Source organism: Lepidochelys kempii, chromosome 6, assembly GCF_965140285.1.
Source record: "Lepidochelys kempii isolate rLepKem1 chromosome 6, rLepKem1.hap1, whole genome shotgun sequence".
Taxonomy (NCBI): Eukaryota; Metazoa; Chordata; order Testudines; family Cheloniidae; genus Lepidochelys; species Lepidochelys kempii.
Genome location: NC_136385.1, coordinates 61,506,047 through 61,531,305, shown reverse-complemented (window position 1 = coordinate 61,531,305; position 25,259 = coordinate 61,506,047). Strand labels below are relative to the sequence as shown.

The window sequence follows — 25,259 nt, the reverse complement described above, 5'->3', positions numbered from 1 at the left end:
TACATGCTGGAATGTGGCACCTTGGAAGAGGAGAGTGGCAGCAGCTGCTGTACCGGGAGTGCCCCTCCTTGCCTTGAGCATAGGAGGAGACCCAGGTTCCTATCCTAGGACTGTTACTTGTCAGAACAGCAGTGTCTCTGTCTGTGTCAGAGCAGCAGGGTCTAACTCTCTGTGCATCTCTCTCTTACCCACCACCACGTTTAGAGTTGGAACAGCCCAAGAAATCACTCCGGGCAGCTGGGGCCTCCAGAGCCCTCATTCTTCTCTTTCAGGTATGTAGTTACTTTGTTGCTGGGCACAGGAGTGGAACCAGCTGACTTGTAGTCATGCAAAGTTCTTTCACAGGCTGGCTATCAGGGCTGCTGGTGAGGGGAGGGGTCCTTCTGCATTTAAGGTTTCATGCACCTGAATCTTCTGTTTGGTATGATGACTTGCCCCTGTAACAGGGTTTCTTGGAGGGCAGTGGGGGTTGGGGGAAGTTGGAACTTTGTTGGGAAGCCAGAGGAATTTCCTTGATGGCCTTCTAACAACCTTCATATTATCCAAATGTGCTGCTCAGGCAGATGGTACTTAACGCTCTCCTTGGTTCCCTCCGTGTGTCTTCTGAAGTCTACCATGGGTCTCTTATTGTGTGGCTGATAGTCCCAGAAAGCAGACGCTGAGAAGGACTGAGGGGACATGGGATACCTAGTCTCTTGGACTGATCTGATGCTTCTTCTGCTGTGTGAGTTCTGCCTTGGGACTGGCAGAGAGAGCAGATACCTTTCTAGGGTGTGAGGGAAGCTTTTTATAACTGGGAATGTGGAAGAGGAGAAGAGCAGCAGCAAAGCATGTCAATCCTATGTTAACCAAAACTTGCCTGGGACAGGCCTGTATATACTGCTTACTCAGGCCTGTCTCCCCCTGCCACCCCTCAAAGGATAGTGGTGCTTAGGACGGTCCTGAGCACCACCATCAGGGCAGTTCTCATGTGGCAGCAGTGCCAGGATCCCAGTCCAGCCAAAATTATGTATTGATTCATAGATTCATAGATATTTAGGTCAAAAGGGACCATTATGATCATCTAGTCTGACCTCCTGCACAACAGAATTTCACCCACCAGTCCTGCAAAAAACCTCTCACCTATGTCTGTGCTATTGAAGTCCTCAAATCGTGGTTTAAAGACTTCAAGGAGCAGAGAATCCTCCAGCAAGTGACCCGTGCCCCATGCTACAGAGGAAGGCGAAAAACCTCCAGGACCTCTTCCAATCTGCCCTGGAGGAAAATTCCTTCCCAACCCCAAATATGACGATCAGCTAAACCCTGAGCATATGGGCAAGATTCATCAGCCAGATACTACAGAAAATTCTTTCCTGGGTAACTCAGATTGGGCCGAATAGGAATTGGTAGTGACAGTGTTTCGGTGTGGGGTGAGATGGGGCCTTTGTCACCTTCTACACTGGATTCCCTGTGCCGAACACAGGAATGTGGTGACAGAGACTGTGTTGTAATGTAAATTGGGATGTTCCCAGGAAGCTCGTTCTGCCCGGAAACCCAAGCACATCCTTGGATAGATGGCACTAGGTGTGGCTATAGTTCCCTTCCTAGCCCGATAGGCTGCACCCCATTTAGGACATGCCTTCCTGGTGACCATTGGGTTTTGGTTTCTCTAGTCAGTAACTGATGTAATCTCTTAATCCTCCTCACTCTTTTATATTGGGACACTAGAGTCATCTCTTTCAACACAACTTATTTTAAGTGTCTCAAGGCTTGGCATGCTCAGTAGTTTAACTGAGCATGCTCTTCCTTTGATGGTCTTGGTGCAAAAAGAAGGAGTCTCTGCTGAGGCCTCTGCTGAGGCAAAAGGTTCTGGACTTACCAGTTTCTCCAGGACAGGTACAGCCTGGGTGGTGGCAGGGCCAGTTTCCTCCCTTCTAATGTGCCACTGGCCTCTCCTGAATGGGTCCCTTCTAGCGGGGAGAGGAGTTGAGTCTGCATGGCCTGTTTCGTGCTGGAACTGAGTCAGGGGGCTGGTAAGTGCCAGTGGTGCTGTGATATGGACACTTGCCCACTGGCAACTGGACTTGCCCAGCTCTCTTCCATAAGTGTTGAGTTGTCAGGATGGTGCGTGGCTGAGTCCCTGACAGTGTCATGCTACAAACAGCTCTTCTTTCTCTTCCAGCTGCACTGAAATCTGCAAAAATTCTTTGCTGCAAGAAAACCAGGGTTATGTCATCAGAAGATGATGTTGTTGGGGAGGCTCTTGGGGGCAGCTTTTGGGAGGTAAGGCGGGATCATTAGGAGGGAGGAAAATGTCTTTTACGTGTCACCCATAGAGTTATGGCTTGGGTCTCAAGCTTTCTGGGTAATATGCTATTCCCCTGGAGTGGGAGAGAGGGAGAGACACTGACTTGCTTTTGGGACTGGTGTAGTTCTCTGGAGGGGGATTCAGTAGGGTGTATAGGGGAGGTAACCCCTTCCTTCTCAGAAGCTACTAAGTGATGCCTCTGTTCTAGACCTGAATCAACACCAATGGAGAAGAATGTGAAGCCAGAACATCCCACCTCTTAAACTTCCCACAATACATCCACTTCCTCCTGCGGGAGCCCTGGGTGGGGTCCTAGCCCGGCTGCTAGCCTCAGCAGGACCTGCCCTTACTATGTGGTGGCCTGATCTGCTGCCCCTGGCTCCTAGGGTGGGTGGATGGGTGGGTGTGAAGTCAATGCAGTGGGACTGACACTGTCTGCTCTTTCAGGCTGGTAACTACAGGCGGACAGTGAAGCGTGTAGATGATGGGCACCGTCTCTGTAACGACCTCATCTCCTGCTTCCAGGAGCGAGCCAAGATTGAGAAGAACTATGCCCAGCAGCTAACAGACTGGTCCCGCAAATGGAGGACCACTGTAGAGAAGGGTGAGGCCGGCCGGCTAGGGTGGGCACAGCCTTCAGGAGAAGCTCTCCACTCGTAGAGCACCCTGTCTTGCTGTGGTTGGGGCTGTCCTTAGGAGATGAGCACACCCATTGGGCAGCATGGAGCTGGATTTCTTGTATTCTTCTTTCCTGGCTCAAACCAAGTAGCTCTAGGACAGGGATGCTCTGTGGTTCACCCAGAACCAGCCACCAGTTCTCTGATCCCTTCAAGGAAGGGATGTTCCCTCTGCATTTCCAAGTGCTCCATTACAAAAAAATGTTTGCCAGACTGGAAGGGGAGGTTCAGGCTTGGAGTGTGTACAAGGGAAGATCTGTAGCCTGACTAAAGGATGACTTGGGAGGAGACGATGGGAACACAAGTGCCTAAGAGAATCTAGTGGCAGGTGATTGACATCACAAGGTGATAGAGCCTTAGAGTGTAACAAGGAATGGGAGGGTATTAGAACAGTTGCCCTAAAGTGCCCACTAGCCCGTGAAACTGGCCTTAAGCTCCAGCCAGGGGACTGCCATTGCTTCCCTCTTCTAAGCTCAGCTAAGCTAAGCAAAGCCCCTAAGGAATATTTTGTAGAGACTCACCTACACTGCACTGGGGCAGGACTAGATCATCAGCTATGCATGCTCATTGTTAATACCTGACTCTGCGAGCTGTAACACGTAGTCCTTCCTCTCTTTTCTATCTGTGCAGAGAACAGTCCACGTTGGCCTGAGTGCTTTTTGGTGGTGGCAGAGGTGTCCTGCATGATGAAGGAAGGCTGGCTTCTGAACTTGGTCCCCATATCTGTGGACATAGGGTTGTAATGGCCACTCTCATGTTTGCTCCTCCAGGCCCTCAGTATGGCACACTAGAGAAGACTTGGCACGCCTTCCTGACAGCTGCAGACAAGCTGAGTGAGATCCATCTAGAGGTGCGGAACCATCTTGCTGGAGAAGATGCAGACAAGATCAAGGCCTGGCAGAAGGAGGCCTACCATAAGCAGATGATTGGTGGGTTCAAGGAGACTAAAGAGGCAGAGGATGGATTCCGTAAGGCCCAAAAACCCTGGGTGAAGAAGCTGAAAGATGTGAGCAAGGAGTGTGTGTAAGGCAGAGGGGGCTGGGATGCTGGCGCTAGACATTTTTGCCTGGAGTGCAGTTAGCTTGGGTGTGCTTTGTTTAGACATCTCTTTAGTTGTGGGGGTTGGTTCTGTTAGGTGTGGCTGGCTCTTTGCCCATGGCATACTTGCAGCCTTCCTTGATGCAGAAATATCTGGGGTTGGTGGGCTGAGGCCCTCCTGTGTGGCAACCTGTGACTTGGGGGAGGAAGGGGGTGACTTTATGTCTGTGGAGTTCGGGGGAAGCCTTTTCCTTTGAGCATGGCAGGCTGATGGCTGAGCTGGCCTCTCCTGATGGGGCTGGCTCCTATGTGATGTTTGCTGCCAGTAATAAAGTCTGAAAAACAACACCTACCATCTCTTCCCCCTTCCCCCCAGCAACACGTAAGGGATGGGAAAGTTTGTGCTGGGGCACCTAGCTCTGGTTTTTACAGAACTACCTGTGTTAGGTGGAGACCTCTAAGAAGAACTATCACACAGCCCGGAAGGATGAGAAGACTGCACAGACACGTGAGAACCATGCCAAGGCAGATTCCTCCATCTCACAGGAGCAGCTGCACAAGCTGCAGGAGCGTGTGGAGAAATGTGCACAAGAAGCTGAGAAGGTGGGTGTGCCCTATGTGGACTCAGACCATTAGGGGTCACTATACCGGCGAGGCATGGGGAGAAGAGACTTGAAATGAGTGTCAGCTTAGCTCCTGGTCCTACAGGGTGCCAAGTATCCTCGCTGCCTGCTGACTTGTGTGGGAGCTCAGTACCTCATGGGACTGACCTGTAGCTAGTCAGGTCCTGGTGACAGGATTCAGACAGCGCACCTGGTGCTGTATAACAAATAGTTCCAGGCTGCTGCTCCATAAGGTAGACGCTGCAGTGCAGAAGGATCCGGCACAAGAGTGACTAGTGTGCATGTCCAGGTGAATGCAAAGTTGTAGAGCTGCTCAATGGAGAAGACGGCTGGAGAACTGAGCCTGTCTCTGTCTGTCTGACCCCCTCTCTGTCCCCCTCACCCGCAGCTGGGAAAGTCACTGCCATTGGAGAACTGGGGAAGGTGTCAGAGGTAGAGAGGGGTCACTGACATGGCAGGACTGCAAGCCTGGCTCTGGGGAGGAAGGGGCTTGCCTGGGTTCCCCTGATGTTCCCATATGCCATGCTTAGCTGTGCAGGGGAGTCTGTGCAGGGTCCCCTGATGGAGAAGAGCAGGAGCAGGTGGGAAAGAAGCTCTTGTGTGCCCTAGACAGGGTGCAGAGCAGGGGGTTGGCACCACGGCCAGTTGGCTTATGTTTGTTCTCACTCCTGGCTGCTGCAGTGTAAGGATCAGTATGAGAAGATGCTAGATGAGCTAAACCGCTACAATCCCCGCTACATGGAGGACATGGAACAGGTGTTTGAGGGCTGCCAGGAGGCAGAGTGCAAGCGACTGTGCTTCTTCAAGGAGATGTTCCTGGATCTACACCAACATCTCAACATCTCCACTAATGAAAGGTACCTACCTGTGCAGTGTGTCCTGGTGTGCGACGGGGATGTCCACTGCATGGCCTCTGGGAAAGGAGAGTGTCTGGCGTGTGTGTGTGTGTGTGTGTGGTGGTGGGGGGGGGGCTTGTGTCCTATTATTTCCCCTTCTAAGGTGTCTGAATAGCTGCAGTCTGACCACAGCTTGTCTCTGGTTTTATTCAGGGTGGGTTCCGCCTCAGTTTGAGGATTCCACCGCTCCTACCATTGTGCACCCTTCTTGTGGGTGTGAGTCTTTAATCTACTCTGTCCTTCACTATGAAGTGAAGGCTGTTACCTGCCTCCAAGGGGAAGTCTACTCTGTATCTGGCTGTGCGGACCTACCCCCAGCCCTCAGAGCCTGAGCTGCCATTTCTGCACAGCTATTTTTAGCACACTAGCTCCACTGTGGACCCAGGCTGGGAGACTCACTCCCAGGTGAGGTGTAGAAATACACCAACTCACTGCTCCATAAACTTTGAGGGCCAACGCCACCCCATTCCCTCCAATAGCTGGAGACATTTAACCTGCTTCCTTTGGTGTGATATGACTCAGGAGATATGGCCATGAACCCCCATGTAATACTGTGCCGGGGCATGGGGGTAGCCATTGCAGCCTCCCAGGACAGTTTTTGTGTAGGGTCGAGGAACAGTATACGTCAAAGAGACCCATTTCCCTGTGTCTCTTCATGGGATTCTGCCAGCCCTTTGCAAGTTCCAGCAGCAGGGCATCTCCAGCTGTCCATGCCTATGAGCCAGGCCAGCTGGCTCCCTGCTCCATCTCTGAGGGGATGGTGCTTCCATAGAGTGGGATGTCTGGCTTGTGAAATGCTTTGGGGTTAAAGGTGCTGGAGCACAGCCTCTCTAATCCCCAGTGGTTCTTGAAATAGGATGATGTGGAGGTGAAAGGGGAAATTTATGCACCTGACAGTAATTTGGGGCTGTACAGGGACTTGTTCACTGACATTGGTTCTGCTTCTGCTTGCAGTTTCCATGCGCTGTACCGGGATCTGTACCAGGGAATCGTGGCTGCAGATGACCAGGAGGACCTGAAATGGTGGCGCAACACTCATGGGCCAGCCATGGCCATGAATTGGCCACAGTTTGAGGTGGCATATTCCTCATTTCCACATGCTGCAGAGCTACTTTATTGTACTCGTACTCTGTGGCTTCCCCCTGCCCGCTGAGACTTCCCACTGGAAAACACTCTGTCCCTGCTCACCTGGGATCATGATGTTTCGTTTCTTTTTTCTTAGAGGGGATAGTACTGGAAGGTCTACCTCTGTGGCAACTGGGGAGAGGCCATGCCAGCTAAAATGCAATCATTCTGGCCCCCCTCCCAGCTCTGGTCAGGGATGGGGGTTTATGCTAAGGGTAGTGAGACATGCTGAATCTTTTCTCCCCCCTCTACACCCCCAATCCTCAGGCATGATCTTACTGCCTCTGCAGGGCTCTTATTTGTCAGACTATTCCATTGCATTGCTTGGCCATTAGTTAAATATGGTGCTGTGTTCTTGTGCCCCACCCACCTTCCTCTCTGGCAGTAGAATAAACTGTGTCAAAGCTCTCTGGACTCAGGGGACTGACGTGCCTTTCCTTCTGGACAGGAATGGACCCTGGAAACCCAGCGGCCAATCAGCAAGAAGGAGAAAAGCAGTAAAAGTGCTGAAGATGTGACGCTGACCAGCATTGTGCCCACACGGGACGGTGTTTCTCAGACCCCTCCACAGACACGGCGAGGGTAAGGGCTGAAGCCTGGGACATACTGGAGAGGCATAATTATGCCCTGGAGTATGAAATAGCTTAGCTGAGAAGAATGATCTCATTTGTATTTCTCTCCCTCTTTTTTTCACCATTGGGCTGGAAATGGGTGAGCCCCAAGCAGTGCCCTGGCCTATACAACTCGGAGATGAGTAGGGCAGAGAAAGGGGCTTTTTTGGAGCATTGGGGTGGGATAGTGGGAGGATCTCCTTTGCTGTCCACGTGCACTCATATGATAGTGCCAGAGCTAGGACCTTCCTCTCCTAGTGGCCCTGTTCAGTGCTGGGGTCTCCTCTCAACTCATCCTAACATGGGTCTGCTTAGTCTGATTCACTGCTGAGCAGGATGCTGTGTGGGGGACGATGCTGGTAGGATTTTGCCTTCAGCTGCTTTTCATCTCTGGGAGATGGAAAAAGCCCCTGGGGATTGGGAACTAGAAATCCTTCCCTAGGTACACTGGCAGGCCTGGATGTTTGAACAAGACTCTCTTCTGTGGATACGAGCATCTTATGGTTTGGTGTGGGGTGCTACCTGGTCAAAACTTGACAAGCCCAACAGAGAAAGTTTACACAATTCAGGTAGCTGCTTCCTCTTCCAGGATCTGTAGCAAATGAGTTAGAGAATGGGAAGGAGTTTAGGAAATGAGTCTCCCATGGTGTCCACTTCCTTCCTGCTCCAGAAGACATAATCTCCTGCTAGCACAAGTGAAGCTTAGAATTGAACATGGCAGGGAAGGAGTTGGAAGCAATCTGGGTGGAGCTGTCTCCAGGCTGTTGTCCTTTCCCAAGGAGCTGGATTCAGGGCCCTATTTGCCAATCCACAGGTTTTCCTACCAAGCGGAGAAGAACAATTTCTTCTATGACACCCTGAGGGCATCAGCCCATGTGAAGTTAGTATGGAATGCCCCCTATCCAGGGGGTGTCTGGGTTCAAACTATTTGTGTTCTGCTCTTCCTTTCTCCTCTGTTCTGGCCCCTGAGATAGGGAGACCAGCTGAGTCTGCCCTGGGGGGATGTGGCCTCCTTTCTCTTTCAGGGCTTTTTCCAGCTGAGCATGTTTTGGAAATACCTGAACTTCTTTGTGTTGGCTGTCCTGGGTGAGGGATGTCTGAGTGGGGTTGGGACTTGAAAGGGGGGATGCTCTTTGGACCCATTGCCTACACAACCCCCTGGGGTTCTGCAGTTTTCTGGGCTGTTTTGAGCCAAATCTAACTTCTCCTGGTCTCTCTCCTTCCCATACACTTCCACCCTCCTGTCCTGCCTCTCTGTCTCCTCCTGGCTCAAGTGTAGTTGTCCCTGGGGCTCTATGGTGATGCATGATTCAGGAGATGGGGAGGCACCTCAGAGGGTCAGGCCTGTGTTTGAGATAATCCTGCGTTTTTGTTTTTCCTCCCCACACACACAGCGGAGCGAAAGAGGACATGTCGGAGTGGTCCGATGACGACACTCCCAAGAAGTGCCTGGATGCCAATGGGCACGAGGAGGACATAAAAGTACCAGGTGTACAGGTGCGAGCGCTGTATGATTACACAGGACAGGAGGCTGATGAACTGAGCTTTAAAGCAGGTACAGAGGCACTAATCCCTTGCCACTACCACTTGGGCTGATGGTTGGAAACCTCCCACTGTGAGATCTGGATAGCTCCTTGGGAACTGTTCATTGTCCTTGCCGACTGCTTCTGGAGAGGGGCATAGCACTGGGCAGGCCAGCACTCCATTCCACCATGCTGCTGAGAGGGGGACCAGCAAGGCTCATACTGTGAGGGAGGCATCTCATGCATAGTGAGGCATTCAGGTGCTGAAAATGGAATGTTTTGGGTCCTGGCCAAGGGGTTGGAGAATAACCTGATTTGTGTTTGTTTGGGGTAGGATGGGGTGTGTGTGTGAGAGAGAGAGGTGGAAACTCTGAATAAAGACATGGGGGGTGGGGGTCTTCTGAGCCCTCATTAGCAAATGTTGCTCCCTTGGGCCAGAATTGTGAAAATCCCCTCCAAACCTTTCCTTAGGAACTTAAAGGGGGAGGGTTTGGGTTGCCTTTATAAAGTGCCTCCTCTTGCCTTTGTAAAGGGGCCAGAAAGAGCTAGTTTTGGGGGGATTAAGTTCTTGTCCAATAAGCTGGAGTTAGGTTAGCAGGAGGAAACTCCACAAGCCACCACCTAAGGCAGTGGTACTCAACCTGTTTTATCATTGTGGGAAGCGCCCTCCCCAAACCCTTCCCCCCTAGGCCTCTATGTCCAGTGCCCCCCACCCAGAGACTCCCACAACAGAGTGGGGCCAGGAGCAGAGCTCTGTGGCGTGCAAGCTAGGTGGCAGCCCCAGTGTGGTGTGCGAGCCGGGCAGCAGCCCTGGCACTGCAGCATGCAAGCTGGCTGGCCTTTAGCACACAGCTGGGCTGCAGCTATGTGCTAATTGGGCTACTTGCAGCCACGGGTTGAGAACTACTGACCTAAGGTGAGGGAGCTTCCTGGGACTGGAGCAGTCTGCTCCCAGTAGATGATGAGGCTAAGGAGAACCCTGGGACCTTTCTCTCCACCTGAGCTGTTTGTACTCTGCCCGCCTCTCCCCAATCTTCCAAGGGGCCATCTGGATCTTGGGAGTGTTTCTAATCTTGCTTGTATTGACTTGCTTGCAGAAACATTGACTCTTTTTGCAGGTACTAAAATCCCTGGCTCAACAAGGGCCTGGTGCATGAGGTCAGCATCTGTGCTGCTGAATCACTACTAGATTTCTTGGCACTAACTCACTTACTGGCTCAGTAGAACAGCTTTAAAGCAATCCCAGCAATAAGCTGGATAAGGATAATTACCCTAGGGGGAAGGAGAGATACAATTTCTCTCCCTGACACCTGCTGGTTGGGATGCGATGGAAGGTAGCAGGCCCATGGGTCCCACCCCTCCCACAAAAGAAACGGCTCTAATTCAAGCCAGTTCGTCCCTTCAGTGCTTGGGTCAGCTCATTCCATCCAAATGCTGCTATGACCAGCCTGTACTAGTAGGGCTTGAGTTCAACCTGGATTGCAAAATGACTTTCCTTCCCAGTCTCTGAACAATTGGACAGTCCCACAATGACAGTCAAATCTCCTTGTCATGGTAGAGACAAAGGATTTCTGTTGGTGGCAAGTGATCCTATTCCTTCCCTTTCCCAAAGTTCAGATCTGGGGTAAGGAATAAGAGCCCTTCCTGGCTAATCTCTGTGGGCCCATTCCATAGTTTACTGACTGCCTGGGCTTTGGCCAATCACTGAATGGGCATCTAAGCTGAGCTAGAGCTCAGCGGTTTCTCACTAGTCCTTTCCAACTGCTTCGGAGGAGCCTTAGGCCAGAGAGAACATGAAGCAGAGTTCCAGCACTGAGATTTGGGAAGCGCAGTGCTCCCCAAGGGCCTTCTCTTGACCTCTCTGGTGCTGGTCTCCTTATCTAAGGAAAAAAAAATCTTTCATGAGCAACATATGCTTCTTCGAGAGCTCCCTCTGTAGAGTTTTGTGTGCCTGCAATATGGTTCCAGTCCAGCGGGAAATATTGAGATGATGTGATGAGATCAAGATTATACTTGTTTGTTGCATTTCACCTGTATGGGGTTTGTACAGTAACTCCTCACTTAATGTTGTAGTTATGTTCTTGAAAAATGCTACTTTAAGCAAAACGATGTTAAGCGAATCCAATTTCCCCATAAGAATTAATATAAATGGGGGGGTTAGGTTCCAGGGAATTTTTTTTTGACAGACAAAATGCTTTATATATATAAAGTTTTAAACAAACAATATAATACAGTATACAGCAATGATGATTGTGACACTTGGTTGAGGTGGGGGAGTCAGAGGGTGGGATATTTCCCAGGGAATGCCTTACTGCTAAATGATGAACTAGCACTCGGCTGAGCCCTCAAAGGTTAACACATTGTTAATGTAGCCTCACGCTCTACAACGTGGCGCGAATGGAGGGAGGAGACACAGCATGGCAGTGGCTGCAAACATTCCCTGTGGAAACTGAACGTGATGATGAACCCATGCTATCCCACTGGAGCGCACCACTCCCTTCGCTTTCCAGGTGGTGGGTGGGTGGGGGTGTATGTGTGTGTGTGTGTGAGAGACATGCATTGCCCCTTTAAGTACGCTGATCCCACTCTAAGTACACTGCCTTTTTAAGTAGATCAACAAGTTGACAGCAGCTGATCCTTCTGTCCTGAGCCCTATCCTGTTTTCCCACAACACACTCTGTGGAGATGGGGTTCAGGAATGGGGGGTGGAAGTGGGGGCAGGGGGAGACCCTGACATCAGCACTCTTCTCCCCGCCTCCCGCAAGCAGGAGGCTCCTGGGCGCAGCTCCAAAGAAGAGGGCAGGAGCAGCACATGGCAGTGTGGGGGAGGGACAGCTGAACTGCCTGGCAATTCATAACCTGCTGAGTGGCTACTGCTTAGGGAACTTAGGGGAGCTGAGGGGACGGGGGCTGCCAGTCCACCCTGGTTCCAAGCCCCTACCAGCCAGCTCCAACGGACGGCTCTTTCTGCAAGCAGTGGACAAAGCAGGCGGCTGCCAAACAACTTTAAATGAGCATGTTCTCTAATTGATCAGCAACAAAACATTAACTGGGATGATGTTAAGTGAGGAGTTACTGTACTTCTAATAGGAGGGTCATGCCCATTTGCCCCTAGGGAGCTATCCAGACCCTGGGAGGTGTATGGGCTCTTGACTCCTTTCCAGTGGCAAAGTTTGTGCTGTTTCCTCTTTAGGTGAAGAGCTAATGAAGATCAGTGAAGAGGATGAGCAGGGCTGGTGCAAAGGCCAGCTTCACACTGGCCAGGTTGGACTCTATCCTGCTAACTATGTCAAGAGGGTGGGATCATGATTGCTACTCTCATCCTGACGGGTGTGTGTGTCACATGTGTATCAGCATCTCCTGCAGAAGTCACCCAATCACTGCTGGGCCCCTAACCCACATCGACAGCATGTGTAGCAATTTCTGGACTCTGGGGACATTTATTTCTTGTAATCAATGCTTCATTTTAAAATTCTAGAGCTGTAGGGATTTTCTAATAAACAAAGATTGAGTAAAGATTTCTGCTGCCTCTGAGCACTGTAGGAATTGAGGGAGGGGTCTTAATAGCTTGTCCTGGGATGGGCCATTGGGACATATTGATACCTGGCCAATCTGCTTCTGCTTGTAAAAATCTGAGAGCTTTTGGGACCATGATTGGTTGGTTGAAGGCTGATCAGTTACTCAGCTTCCCTCTTTAGGGAAATTTTGAAGACAAACCTTAGGGTAGCTTCCTTTTTGGACCCTTTCAGGTTGGCCTAGGTATGGCCCTGAAGTAGTTCTGGTGGTCTTGGCGCCCCTTCTCACAGACTGGCAGAAGTTAAGTGTCCATGGTAATCTGTTCAGATCTGAGGGCAGCTTTCAATACCATTCACCTCTAGGTCTTATTGATTGCTCGGTGGACTGCAGCTGGAGTAGTTGGCAGAGCTTGAGTGGCTCTATTCTATTCTTTTTTCTTCCAAAGATTCAGTATGGTAGTGCTGGTTATTGCTCACCTGCCCAAAGGGCTATCCCCTGTGGAGCATCTTGACCATGGGTGGTGGATATCGTAGGCAGACGGAGGTTGTGCCTCCCCAAACAGCCTAGCGTGGCCCTGCCCATGCTCCACTCCAAGGCCAGGCCCCCTTCTGCAGTTTTCAGTCCTCTGCCCTGCGCCAGGCTGACTGGGGCTAGCTGGCTTGCCTCCCTCAGGGACTCAAGGCGGCTGGGGCTGCATTGCGGGCCCAGTGCACAGGGGCGCTTCAACCGCAGTGAGGGTGCTCTGGGCTCCTGTGGGGTAGGTGGGGCCCCCATGATCTTGAGGTTCAATTAAGTTTCCCATCCTAGTCAATATTTATGCCAGACAGCGCGGGGAGATGCTGAAGTGTCAGAAAACATGTCCAGGGTGTCATCAGACCAAGGATAGTGCACTATCTGGGAAGTGGATGATATACCTTTTTGGAGCCTCCAGACAAGATGAAGTTGACATAGTGGAGGGGAGGCTTGGTGCCTACCCCACTCAGGTTCGTGGCACTTTTGGTTTGTAGTGGGTTTTTGGATCCTTGATAACTGTAGCTCAAACTACCTCTTCCTTCTGTCTGTAAAGGCATTTATGAGCTCTTCTCACACATCTGAAACCCTCTCTCCCCCGTCCTTCAGGCCCTTGACTTGCAGACTGGACGACTGTATTGCACTCTACATGGGGTGCAGTGCTTGCAGACCCTTTAGAAGCAATATATGGTATAGAATGCACCTACCTGCTTCGCAACAGAAGCTACCTTACTCCAGTTCCACTAGCTTCCCAACTATTTCCAGGTGCCATTCAGTGATGGGGATCTGTAAAGCTTTTTATGCCCTGGGTCGTCTCTCCATCTTTATATTCCACTGGGGCAACTGAGGTCGGGGGGGGGGGGGGAGGGTGGCGTCTGAAGTTCATGTTGCTGGCATTCAAATGTCATGTGGATAGCCTAGGGTCCTCAATTCTGGCTTACATGTGACATACAGAATGGCCGTGGAAGCCCAAATAAATGTAACAGAAAGGAGACATTTGAAGTGCAAAACTAAAGGTGAGATTGGAATTAATTTTTCATTGTAAGATTTCAGTCCTGGGCAAGTGAATTATCACTGAGATACAGAGGTAAAATTGTAAAAACAGCACTTAGAATTTCACCTAGGAAGGTAACTGCGCTTACACACACGTGAGGTCCTTGGCCCATGGTTGAGAAGATACCTGCCATAGAGTCAGAATAACTGACAAACTTGGGCCAAACATGAGAGAGAGAACTGGAACACAGGAGAGATGTCTTCTAGTAACCCAGATGTTATACAGGCCAACAAAAAGGTTCCAAAGCCTTAAACTTGAAAAAGAGCAATAAGACATTCAGAGGAGATCCAACACCCAGATTCACTCCTTTAACTGTAGAGATAAAAAGCAGGCAGACTCAAAACTCTGTACTGACCCCAAGGAGTTACCAAGAACACAAGTAGTAAAATGTCTGCCGTGATGGCAGAAGCCAAATTCTTCGTCAAATTAGCTGCAATGGCAGGGTTTGGCAGATGGCCCTGGCCACAAAGCTTTGATATTTGCCTGCCTCATGAGGTTGCCTTTTGGGCTATATTTAGCACCAGGAAGTATTTATCTGCACAATGTGCCAGGTTCAGGAAGGTGTCTCAGGAGTGAAAATGTACATTGATGCCATCATAAGCTGGGGCAGCTCCACTCCTGGACTTCAGGAACAACTCTAGAGGGGACTGGAAATCATAAGAAACAACCTTCAAGTGAATGAGGCTTAAGTGTCCATTTTAAGTTACTGAAAGTGAGCAGACCTGTAAGATTCAAGTACTAGTGAATATGCAGAGACCCAAAGATAAAAGAATTCTGAGACTGCAAGGCATGTTTATTTAGATCAGTAAGCTTGTACCTACCTATGAAGCTCAAACAACTTTCAGTAAAATCGCTTCACAGATAAACCGAATAGATGTGGATGGCAGAGTGGGTCAGAATTCAAGCGTAGCATTCACTGACTATAGCACTACTGCAGCAATACTTTGACTCACGGGAAGAGTCTCTAAAGAGGTTTCATAAAAAGAGTAGGACTGACAGCTCCCTACGAGCATGACTGGCAGAAAATGTCCAACTGAAAAGATGCTAGGCCTTGCCTATCAGTATACAGTTTGACTAGAGAGAGTTATGAATCCTCAAGCTGAAATGAACCATAAACTACTGATTATGGCCTACAAAAGGACATGGAGAAGTGTAGCCAAGGATGCAGCCATTCCTTTATCATGATCTTGAAGTTCCAGCTAGGACATTGCTCCCTTCACTGACCCGCAGCCAGATGACCTAGAACAAATAGGGATAGTACACATGAACATGAGATGAGCTAGAGGATAAACAGGCCGAGGATAAAATCCTACGAACAATAAATTATATGTAATAAATGGGGAAATCTAGTCTTCCCACCTATATATTCCTAACTTATATATGAGTTTTCATAACCATTAGCAGAAAAGGACAAATATGCCTACCCCTAGGGACAAGGAAATATTGGGAAGAACATAGGAAGGGTAATTTAGAATGACAGTCCACAATTCTCCTTTTTAAAAAGTGGTGAATGTATGTGAAAGATGGTGGGAAGTACAGAGAAGCAAAGCAGAAATAATCTGTGATACAGAAAGAACTTGCACCTCCAGAGGACAAAGTCTGAAAAGGTTTTGTTTGTCCTGAGAACACATGATAGCCTGATCATAATGGACTGTTTGCAACTTTTCAGAAATATCAACACTTACATACGCCACAGCTTGTGTGACCAGATCCAGAAAATCAAGTTTGCGCACTGGGAATTCTATAAAATGACAAGGACTGTATTACTGGATGAGGGGACCACACATTAAGAATGGGGAGGTTTTGGACCTTACTGAAATCTGAACTTTGGCATGACAGAGTATGAGATTCCTATAAACAAATGGATTAATAGAATGTGGAGCCTAAGTAGTGAAGAACTTACTTAAAAACAAACAAACTATACTTAATACATCTGCTGGTGCTTTCCCCATAGTGCAGAACTCTTTACAAACAGCTGTGTGTGTACTTGTTTACCAGACTGATGCAATTACGGCCTGACAAACTTCTGATGTTGGCAGAGATCTGACAAATCAAAATGAATACAAAACTATAATGGAGCCAAATGCCCTTTGTCATAATTGGTTAATGTGGTTTGGGGCTGTTAAACCAGAAATCATTTTAAGATTCTGTCTGAAACAGATACAGAAACCTGTTGAAAGGTTCACATTTAAATGCTTGGATGATGTTAAACTATAGCCCTGTGTGTGTTATAACTTGTCCCGTTCCTCCACTGAATGGAAAATGAGCTTTAATGTTAAGATTCAATCAGGGAATGTGACGTTTCCATAGGCCCTGCCCCAATCCACACCACGTGGTTGCATGTGATACTCAAAGAAACACAAAAAGCTAGACAGGTTTCAGAGTAACAGCCGTGTTAGTCTGTATTCGCAAAAAGAAAAGGAGGACTTGTGGCACCTTAGAGACTAACCAATTTATTTGAGCATAAGCTTTCGTGAGCTACAGCTCACCTCATTGGATGCATACCGTGGAAACTGCAGCAGACATTATATACACACAGAGACCATGAAATAATACCTCCTCCCACCCCACTGTCCTGCTGGTAATAGCTTATCTAAAGTGATCATCAAGTTGGGCCATTTCCAGCACAAATCCAGGTTTTCTCACCCTCCACCTCCCCCCACAAACTCACTCTCCTGCTGGTAATAGCCCATCCAAAGTGACAACTCTCTTCACAATGTGTATGATAATCAAGGTGGGCCATTTCTTGCACAAATCCAGGTTCTCTCACCCCCCTCCAAAAACCATACACACAAACTCACTCTCCTGCTGGTAATAGCTTCTCCAAAGTGACCACTCTCCCTACAATGTGCATGATAATCAAGGTGGGCCATTTCCAGCACAAATCCAGGTTTTCTCACCCCCCCACCCCCATACATACACAAATAAATTGGTTAGTCTCTAGGGTGCCACAAGTACTCCTTTTCTTTTCGCAAAAAGCTAGACAGGAACTAGTTGCAGACATTGAGTTTTTGAATACAGCAAAATTAAACTACAACAGACCCACCCAGGTACTAACTACATTATTTCTTAAATAAATTGTATTTTTCTATTCAAGTGTTTTATATTAGCTATGCCCCCAGGCACGACAGTATGTAAGTGCCTGCCACATGAAATCATTAACAATAGCTAAGCCCTTCTGGGAGAGCCTATCTTGAGTTAGCCGTGAAAGCTTCTGTATGCCTGGAAGGGGGAACCTGTGCTTGGCTAGCCTGGCTGGTATAGGAGGACCCATGAGCCTGCTTGGAGGAAATAGCTGAAGAGGGAATGAGGGTGATCATATGTCTCTTTCAATAGCTCCACAATAAAGCAGCAGCTGACTTGGCTACCATCTGAGCTGCTCCACCTATTACTGTGGCCCATGCAGCAGCCACATAGTCTCTGGGGTGAGAGTTGTTACTGTGGAACCCAGAACCAGCTGGGAAAACTGTTTCCATCTGTGGTTGGGGGTTGACGGGGTAATCAACATACGCCAACCATCCTATGGCTAATGTATTATGCCCAGGTCCTTCAGAGAGCTTGGTGCTGTTTCTTGTTGCAGACGGTTTAAATTTACAACCTCCCCATCTCTTTTCCCCACACTTTGTGTACTTGTGTTTTTGAAGATATGTTGAAGTTGATGAGCAGCAGATGGGCACTTTCCTGTGGGTCTGTAGCAGCCCCAGCCTATGGAGCACTTGCTGCAGCTGGTTTCTGTGTGGTAGGGTTGCTTGGCACTAGGACTGAAGCACTGCAACAGGTGCAAGTGTGGAAACCTGACCAGTGCCCCAGTGAACTGTTGCAACAAGCCATGTCTGCCCCTCACCCTCTGCATTTCTGCTATTTACTGACCTAGCCCAAGGCCACAGTCACTCAGTGCTGGATGGTGGCTTTCTCCGACTGAAGGTCAGGCTGCGTTATTAACTAGGGCTGCCTCAGCTCTGTTGCTCAGACAGTTAGACTCTGCCCATGTGCAGAGGGCAGCAGAAATCAAATGACCCGGTAGCCAGGTTAATGGGCAGAAGCTGTGCAGGTGAAGTTCTTTTTTGCTAATGGCAACAGCACGCCCAGAGCAGGCTGTAACCTGGATGGTGACATGGGCACCGGCTCCACAGCTGCTCTGCGGCTGGAGCACCCATGGGGAAAAATTAGTGGGTGCTCTGCACCCATCAGCAGCCAAGCTCCCCACCCCATCTCACCTCTGCCTCCTCCCCTAAGCGTGCTGCATCCCTGCTTCTCCTCCCTGCGCTTGCTGCCACAAAACAGCTGTTTTGCAGTGTAACAAGCTCTGGGAGGGAGGGATGGGGGGAGGAGCGGAAATGCAGCGTGCTCAGGGGACGAGGCAGGGCCAGGATGGGGATTTGGGGAAGGGGTTGGAATGGGGGCAGGACATGGGCGGGATGGGGTAGGGCAGGGGTGGAGTCGGGGCAGGGGCAGAGACGGGAGTCGAGTACCCACCGGCGCCAGCAGAAGTTGGCACCTATGGACGGTTATAGGCTGATCAGAGGCCCTTCATGGAAGGGACTATACCAAAGCTGGAACTAAACCTGAGGCCTCTACCAGTCGCTTAAGATCAGTGTAACTGGATAGAAAAATCCATGGCGGGAGTGGCGAGTTGGGCAGGGATGAACCAACCCAAAATGGGATCAGAAAGGCAGAGAATAGCAGAAGAATAAACTGACTTAATAAACTAAGGGGGAAAACCTGCAAGCTGGGTTTAAAGACACCTCCCAAAAGATGTAACTAGCGCCTGTGAGCAAAGGAGCAACCCCAAACCTAGTTCAGTGCTGCCATCAGGGTGAGGGCTGGAGGACTGTCACGCAGTGAGACCCTCCACATTTGTACCAGGCCACCCAGGCTCTGCGGGAGAGACCAAGCAGAGGATGAATGGAAATAGTGTATTCAGAACAGAATGAACAGGCACTTGCTGGAGGGAAGGGGACAGTGAGAGGAAATCAGGTAGTTAGCATGATGTGTCTTTAACAGACAAGTCTCTGGTCTAAGCAAGGTCTCTAATGAGATTTTCCTGGCCAAATTTCACGACTGTTAGCCTTCTTGACCTCCTTGCTGTTTTCAGTGCCATCAACTGCCTCCGCTTTCAACTTTGGCTGGCCTCTACCAATTGTTCCCCTACCTCTGCTTGCCTCACTGGGCCACCCTTTTCCCCACAGCACTGGGTTTGCAGATTCATGTCTCCCTCTATCCAAGCCTGCATTTCAGCCTGTTTTGCACTCAACTCAATAGGGTTAAAACCGAGCTCCCGCTCTTTCCCTTTTCCACTAGCAACATTCCTATCCCATCATTCTCCTTGTCACTTGGGCCTATAAACTGCCCTCTTCAATAGCTCTCTCTCCCTGCACATCTAGGCTGTATCCAAAATCTGCGGCTCCTTCCTCCAAGGTCTCGCTGCATCCCACTCCTTGAAACTCTCATTCCAGCCCTTGTCATCTCCCACCTTGATGAGTGTAACTCCTTCCTTGCTGGATTCTCTGCCAGCCCCCGTACAGAACACTGCCACCAAAATAATGTTCCTTGCCTGTTGCTCTGTCCATAACATTTCCCCTGGTTTGACTCCTTCTGGCTCCCCCTCCTATACCACAGCAAACTCAAACTAGGTCTTGGACAATTCTATCCCTTCCTACCTATCTGCAGTTGCCCCTAATCTCAACACCCTGTTTACTTGCTATGGAACACCCATAGATCTGTGAGGCTACTCTTCTCTCCATTCAAATCCCTCCTAAAGACCCACTTCTATACTGATGCTTGGAAGAAACTAAAGGGCTAATGATGGCATGTAGTTGGGGATAACATTTTAAAAAAAAAGTTAAGTTTGTTATTAAAACAGTTGTACTTAATGTGGCCATTTACTGCTTTCACCTCTTTAGCTGTACGTTACACTCCTACCCCCTAATGCCTGCCCGGCCTTTGGGCTGGGGACCCTGCCTTCTTCCTTTTTTGGAAAGTGCCTCACACGCTGTGGCTGCTACTAGAAACTGGGGTGGGGGGTAGATCTGGAGAACTTGGAAGGATGGGGTAGGGAAGGTCAGACAGATCTCTTGCCACTACTAAAAGATTTGGAAGTTTTGAGTTTGAAGAGAGATGGTGGTGCTGTGGTTAGGCCACTGGACAGATGCTCAGGAGATCTGGGTTCCATCTCTGGCTCTGCCACAGTGTATGCAACCTGGATCAAGTTACTTATTCCCTGTGTTGTAGTGCCTTATCTGTACACAGAGATCACTTTACTTCCTGAGCTCCTGGGTGGAGGGGTACTGTGAAGCTCAAATACTAGGATGAGGAGGACCACTGTAAGTGCTAGGCAGCCATATTGCTCTGGAGCTGAGATACAGGCTATAGGAATCGAGTATCCATTCTGTTTCAAGGAAAGAATCTCTCTACCTGCTTTCACAACCGTCCTCTCCCCTCTAAGGCAGTTCATTTGATTTTGGCCTATTCCTCCAGTTCTGCAATTGAACCCCCTGAAGATTGATACAAAAATTGTATTTAAAACACTAAGTTTCTCAAGGTCTTGTGAAACTCTGCTGCTCAGAATTCATAGCCCAAACAGGATCTGGTCTAGGGCTGCAGGCAGGAGTGCAGAGCCCAGCCAGCCTCTCCTGCAGCTCAGATGGGCCTTTCTCCCCAAAGTCCAGTCAACTTCTCTTCAAGGAGCATGAAACCATTGCTTGAGTCCAGGTGTTTGACAGGGCCAGTTCCTTTGTTGGCTGTTGGCACTGCCCTGGCTCTGCTCACTGTTTGCTTCCTTGGAGCGACTTACCCAAGTGGATTGTCCCAACTCTGGTCCCTGTGCTGCCCACAACTGTCCTGAATGCAGCTCCAAGAAGATTCGCACAAGGCCCTGGAGGATAGTGACATAGTGATTGGAAACGAGCATGTTGCTTTCAAAGAGATGATCATGAAGAGATGGGAAAAGGCCTGGCTCCTCACTCACATCTGCCAAGATGGCCAGCTCTAGCACCAAGCCCCAACTTCTGTGCTGCCTGGAGTCTCTAAAGAACCACGTGGAAAGGCCAAAGATCTTCTCTGCCCTGCGGATCACCCTTCGAACAGACTCTGCAGGGAGCCACTGCCTTCCTCTGTTCTTCACACACATTAGGGCACTGCCTGCAGGCTCAACCCCAGAAGAGGACATCAGGGCAGCTCGACACTCAGCGCAGGTGAGGACTGGCAGGAGTTTCTGTACCACAAAGCGGGAAACATAGGTAGTTGTGTCTTCCTCTAACTGTGAAAGGAGGGATGGAGATAAGTCTATGGCACTGGTATCCTGCCTGGAACCTGGGCACCAATGATCCAGCCAGACTTGCCCCTTTCCCAGTGGCCAGGAGGCCTGCAGCTGGAGGCTGGCCCGTCTGCTCAAGGACACGTCCAGCAAATTGGGTGTATTGCATCCCAGCGCAGCAAGACCCTTGCACAGGACATGTCTGTATGCGGACTGGAAAGCCTGTGCTGTGGTAGCCCCTCTCTCCTCACAACCCTGCCGAATGGCTCCCCAGCACCATTCCAAAGGGTCCAGGCTCCACCAGCCAGTGAGCAAATATGGCACAGTCCTGTCCTCTGCCTCCAGATAAGTTTTTGCCATCCACTGCAAGCTGCGCAGGTTTACCAGGAAGCCCAGAAAGCCCCAGCGATGCCTGCTCAGCCCTAGCAGCTCCCCAGTGCCATCGTGCAGCTTGCGCAGCAGATTCTCATATTCATTGCAGAGGTTATTGAGGGAGTCATAACTGGCAAGGGACAGTGGCGCTTTGGGCCCTTTACTGTGGACGCTCCAACTGCTGCACACATCAAACACTGCACTGAGCAGGGTGATAAAGTGCGAAGTGGTTTCATGCCCCAGGAACTGGGACAAGCCTAGGCTGGCTGCAAAGTGCAGTGCCTGGGCTGTGCTCTCACTGAACAGCTGTGCAGCACCGTTCCCCCACACCCGCTGCCCAGATATGCTGACCCCACTAAACTTGTGGGCAGCCTGGAGCACTTCCTTCTCCTGCAGAACCCCAAGGCGCAGGATGTAGTCCCAGCAGATGGCCTTGCTGCAAACCTGGAGGCTGACGTATGCCTGCAACGTGTTGTGAACCAGCGTGAGCAGGTGGCAGGGGTCAAAGAAATATGCGACTTCCAGTGCAGGATTGGCAGGGTGGAAAAACGTGGACTTCACAGAGACTCCATCCACCAGCACCCCCAGCCGCCTGGCTGTGTCCACATTGGGGGCTGTGGCATCTGAAGTAACAGAGACCACCTGCAGGCCAATGCTGTACAGTTTGAGGATACAGTGGCGCAGGAGCTGGGACTGCACGTCACCAGTGAGTGTGGCAAGGAGGAAATAGCCGAGAGGAGCTATCCAATGCCCCTGGAATCCTACTGCCACAAGCATGAGGGCTTCTCCTGCTGCTGGCACCTCATCTGCATCATAATTCCCAGCACCAAAGTCCACTAGCCCCTGCATGCTGTTGGTGTGCTGGTCATACTGGATTCTCCTCTCCAATGACATCGCACCAATGAGCAGAGAACAGGATTGGAAGTCTCTATCCCCTGCCTGTGATCTCTCTGCCAGTACACTAAAGACTTGCTGGCTGAACCCTGGCCTGTAATCTGGGTTTGAGAGCCACCTGCAATAGAGAACATAGAGGAAGATTACCCGGGAGGGAAGCTGCAAAAGCACCATACTGGGATAGGAATAGGACGTTCATTGGCAAGTAACATAACTTTCAGAGAATACAAAAGGTGAGGATGCAGCCACACACCTGGATGGGATTCTTCCCATGGGATCTGTGGGGGAAGAGACAAGCTGGTGTCTAAGCTAAACTCCCCCACCCTTGTCACCCCCACTGAGGACAGGAGAAGCAGAGGCAGCCTGAGGCTAAGCTCCCTTCCATCTCTCTCTGGTATTCAGACAACAGGCATGCTCCTCTCTCTCATTAAGCCTCTTTCAGTTAACCCTCCTTGGGCTCGCCTCATCTCTCCTGTCCTCTAATCCCCAGAACTGTCTTTCTGGTTTGTTTGCCCTTTTTTCTTCCCATTCTCTTCTCGGGTGTGGAGCTGACAGCTGCACTTAGTGTTCTGGCTGCCCCAGGGCTAGGGAGAGCAGCACTGTTACTACTTTAGTATTACATGCCATTTGCCTAGGGACACATCTGAATGCTACTACACAGCACCCCAAACTTATTATTCCCCACCCCATTGGTTCTTCAGACTAGTCACCCCTCCCCCACTTCACACCTGTGTCCTCTTGCCTCTCTGGGTGTAAGGGTATCTCAGACTGATGCATCTTTGTGTCTTCAGCTCTCACTGTCCCAGCCTCTTCAGCTGTTTCCTCTCCCCGTTTCCTATGTGTCTGCATCAGGCTTGTCAGTAAATCTGATACCACTCCAGCCTCTAGGTGATAATGAAAACACTGGCTAGAAAGCCTGGCTCTGATCCCTGCTGTTTCCCCTCTTTGCTCCCCTCACCACTTTGTGGTTCTCCATTAATCCCTGTTCAAAGCCGCACTGGTCCCTCTCTCGTGGCTCATTAACGGCACTGGAGGCTGACAATTCCTCTTCTCATTAAGCCCAGCGTCTGCCTGTTATTGGCCACATCACCCAGATGTTTACACATCAGCTCCCTGATCCTCAGCCTAGGGCAGGGGTGGGCAAACTATGGCCTGGAGGCCGCATCCAGCCCTCCAGATGTTTTAATCTGGTCCTCAAGCTCCCGCTAGGGAGCAGGTTCCAGGGCTTGCCTTGCTCCAGCCAGGGAGCAGGGTCAGGAGCTTGCCTCGCTCCACACGGCTCCCAGAAGCAGCAGCATGTCCCCCTCCGGCTCCTACACATGGGGCAGCCAGAAGGCTCTACATGGTGCCTGCGCTGCCCCTGCAGCTCCCATTGGCCAGGAACCACGGCCAATGGGAGCTGCAGGGATGGTGCCTGCAGATGGGGCAGTGCACAGAGCTGCCTGGCTGTGCCTCCGTGTAGGAACCGGAGAGGGAACATGCCGCTGCTTCTGGGAGCTGCTTAAGTGCCCCCCAGACCTGCACTCCCACCCTGCTCCCATGCCCCAACCCCTTGCCCCACCCCTGATCCCCTTCCTGTCCTCCGAACCCCTCGGTCTCAGCCCAAAGCACCCTCCTGCACCCCCAACCCCTCATCCCCAGAGCCTCCTCCTGCACCCCGAACTCCTCTTTTCTGGCCCCACCCAAAGCCCATATCCCCAGCTGGATCCCTCACCCACTTCTGCATTCCAACCCCCAATTTCGTGAGCATTCATGACCCACCATACAATTTCCATACCCAGATGTGGCCCTTGGGCCAAAAAGTTTGCCCACCCCTGGCCTAGGGCCAATGTCTAAGTAACTGGCTGGCAGGTTCCTGCTTCTCCCTTCTTGTCCCTCTTGGACACTAAAACAGTGGTCCTCTGGCCTCCAGCCCTGTTCCCTGGAATAGGTGAAGGTTGCTCTCAGAGCTCCTGCACTTTCTTCTCTTGATTTTGTACATGTTGCCTAGTGCTGTAAGTTTGGCTTGATCTGCCACACTCTCCCATGAGGCCCGAAAGAGATTCCAGGCCCCTCTGCAAGACAGCAGGGTCCAATTCCAAAACATGGCCTCTTGTAGCTGGGCTGGGAGGTGCTGGGACCTCGCTTGCTCAACAGAGTCTCGTAATTACGTCTTCCTAGCCTGCTCTGTGGATTAGAGACAGGGCTCAATAACGAGACTCTGTAGGCCTGTGCCCAGTGCTGGTGGAGATTTCCTAATAGCATTTGTCCAGCAGTGGAGGGAATGATGCATGTAGGAGAGACGCACACATGCAAGGTGGTGGGTTCTGGCAGCTGGAAAGTCCTCGCCACACACTCGTAGGCCTTGGGTGAGAACAGATGAAGCGAGACGGCGAAGTTGCGCATGGTGGCCGGGTAGCTCCCACGCTGGGTTCCTTCATAGCGCAAGTCAAGCTGCAAGTCTGCTAGAGCAAAGAGATGGGTATTGGGAATGGGGCAGAGAGTAGGGTGAAAGCCCCCTGGGCTGGGGCTTATTTTGTGAGAAAGATCTGCAGAGTAGGTACCCTTCTCTACTGCAGTTTGTGGCAGAGAGCAGACATGAGGCCCTTTCCTTGGGGTATACTCAGGGCTCTAGTAGGTACAAGGCCCTAAAGCTCAAAAGGGATGTGGGGTAAAGTGGGTACAAAACCCCCTCCTCTGGGTTTGCTGCCATCGATGGGGGAGGAACACCATTTAACTGTCTCTAGGAGAAGAAATGCGCCGTTCACAGGCCGGGAGCAGCTTGTACTCCCCAAGGCCAGAGCCAGGTCTCACCCCCTTCACTGTGCTGACTCCCATGTCAGGTTGAGGCTCTGGGGCAGGACAAGTCTTGTTATTTAACACGTGGTCTCTGAAAGGG

The 25,259-nt window shown here is 50.5% G+C and overlaps 1 protein-coding gene across 7 annotated transcripts in view; it reads left to right on the top strand.

Annotated features, from left to right (window-relative positions):
- Positions 1 to 12,300, top strand: part of PACSIN3 (protein kinase C and casein kinase substrate in neurons 3) — a 38,974-nt gene extending 26,674 nt beyond the window's left edge. For 5 of the 7 annotated variants that reach the window (XM_073348248.2, XM_073348244.2, XM_073348246.2 and 2 more), the window contains 11 exons: positions 205 to 272; positions 2,162 to 2,262; positions 2,735 to 2,891; positions 3,735 to 3,970; positions 4,450 to 4,605; positions 5,307 to 5,482; positions 6,476 to 6,596; positions 7,095 to 7,228; positions 8,072 to 8,137; positions 8,652 to 8,812; positions 11,974 to 12,300. In XM_073348248.2, the coding sequence (XP_073204349.1) occupies positions 2,209 to 2,262; positions 2,735 to 2,891; positions 3,735 to 3,970; positions 4,450 to 4,605; positions 5,307 to 5,482; positions 6,476 to 6,596; positions 7,095 to 7,228; positions 8,072 to 8,137; positions 8,652 to 8,812; positions 11,974 to 12,089 (1,377 nt within the window). In that variant the 5' untranslated portion in view covers positions 205 to 272; positions 2,162 to 2,208 and the 3' untranslated portion in view covers positions 12,090 to 12,300. The remainder of the gene's footprint in view (positions 1 to 204; positions 273 to 2,161; positions 2,263 to 2,734; positions 2,892 to 3,734; positions 3,971 to 4,449; positions 4,606 to 5,306; positions 5,483 to 6,475; positions 6,597 to 7,094; positions 7,229 to 8,071; positions 8,138 to 8,651; positions 8,813 to 11,973) is intronic. The other 2 variants (XM_073348250.2, XM_078853298.1) reach the window with 2 other exon arrangements.
- Positions 12,301 to 25,259: the final 12,959 nt, after the last annotated feature.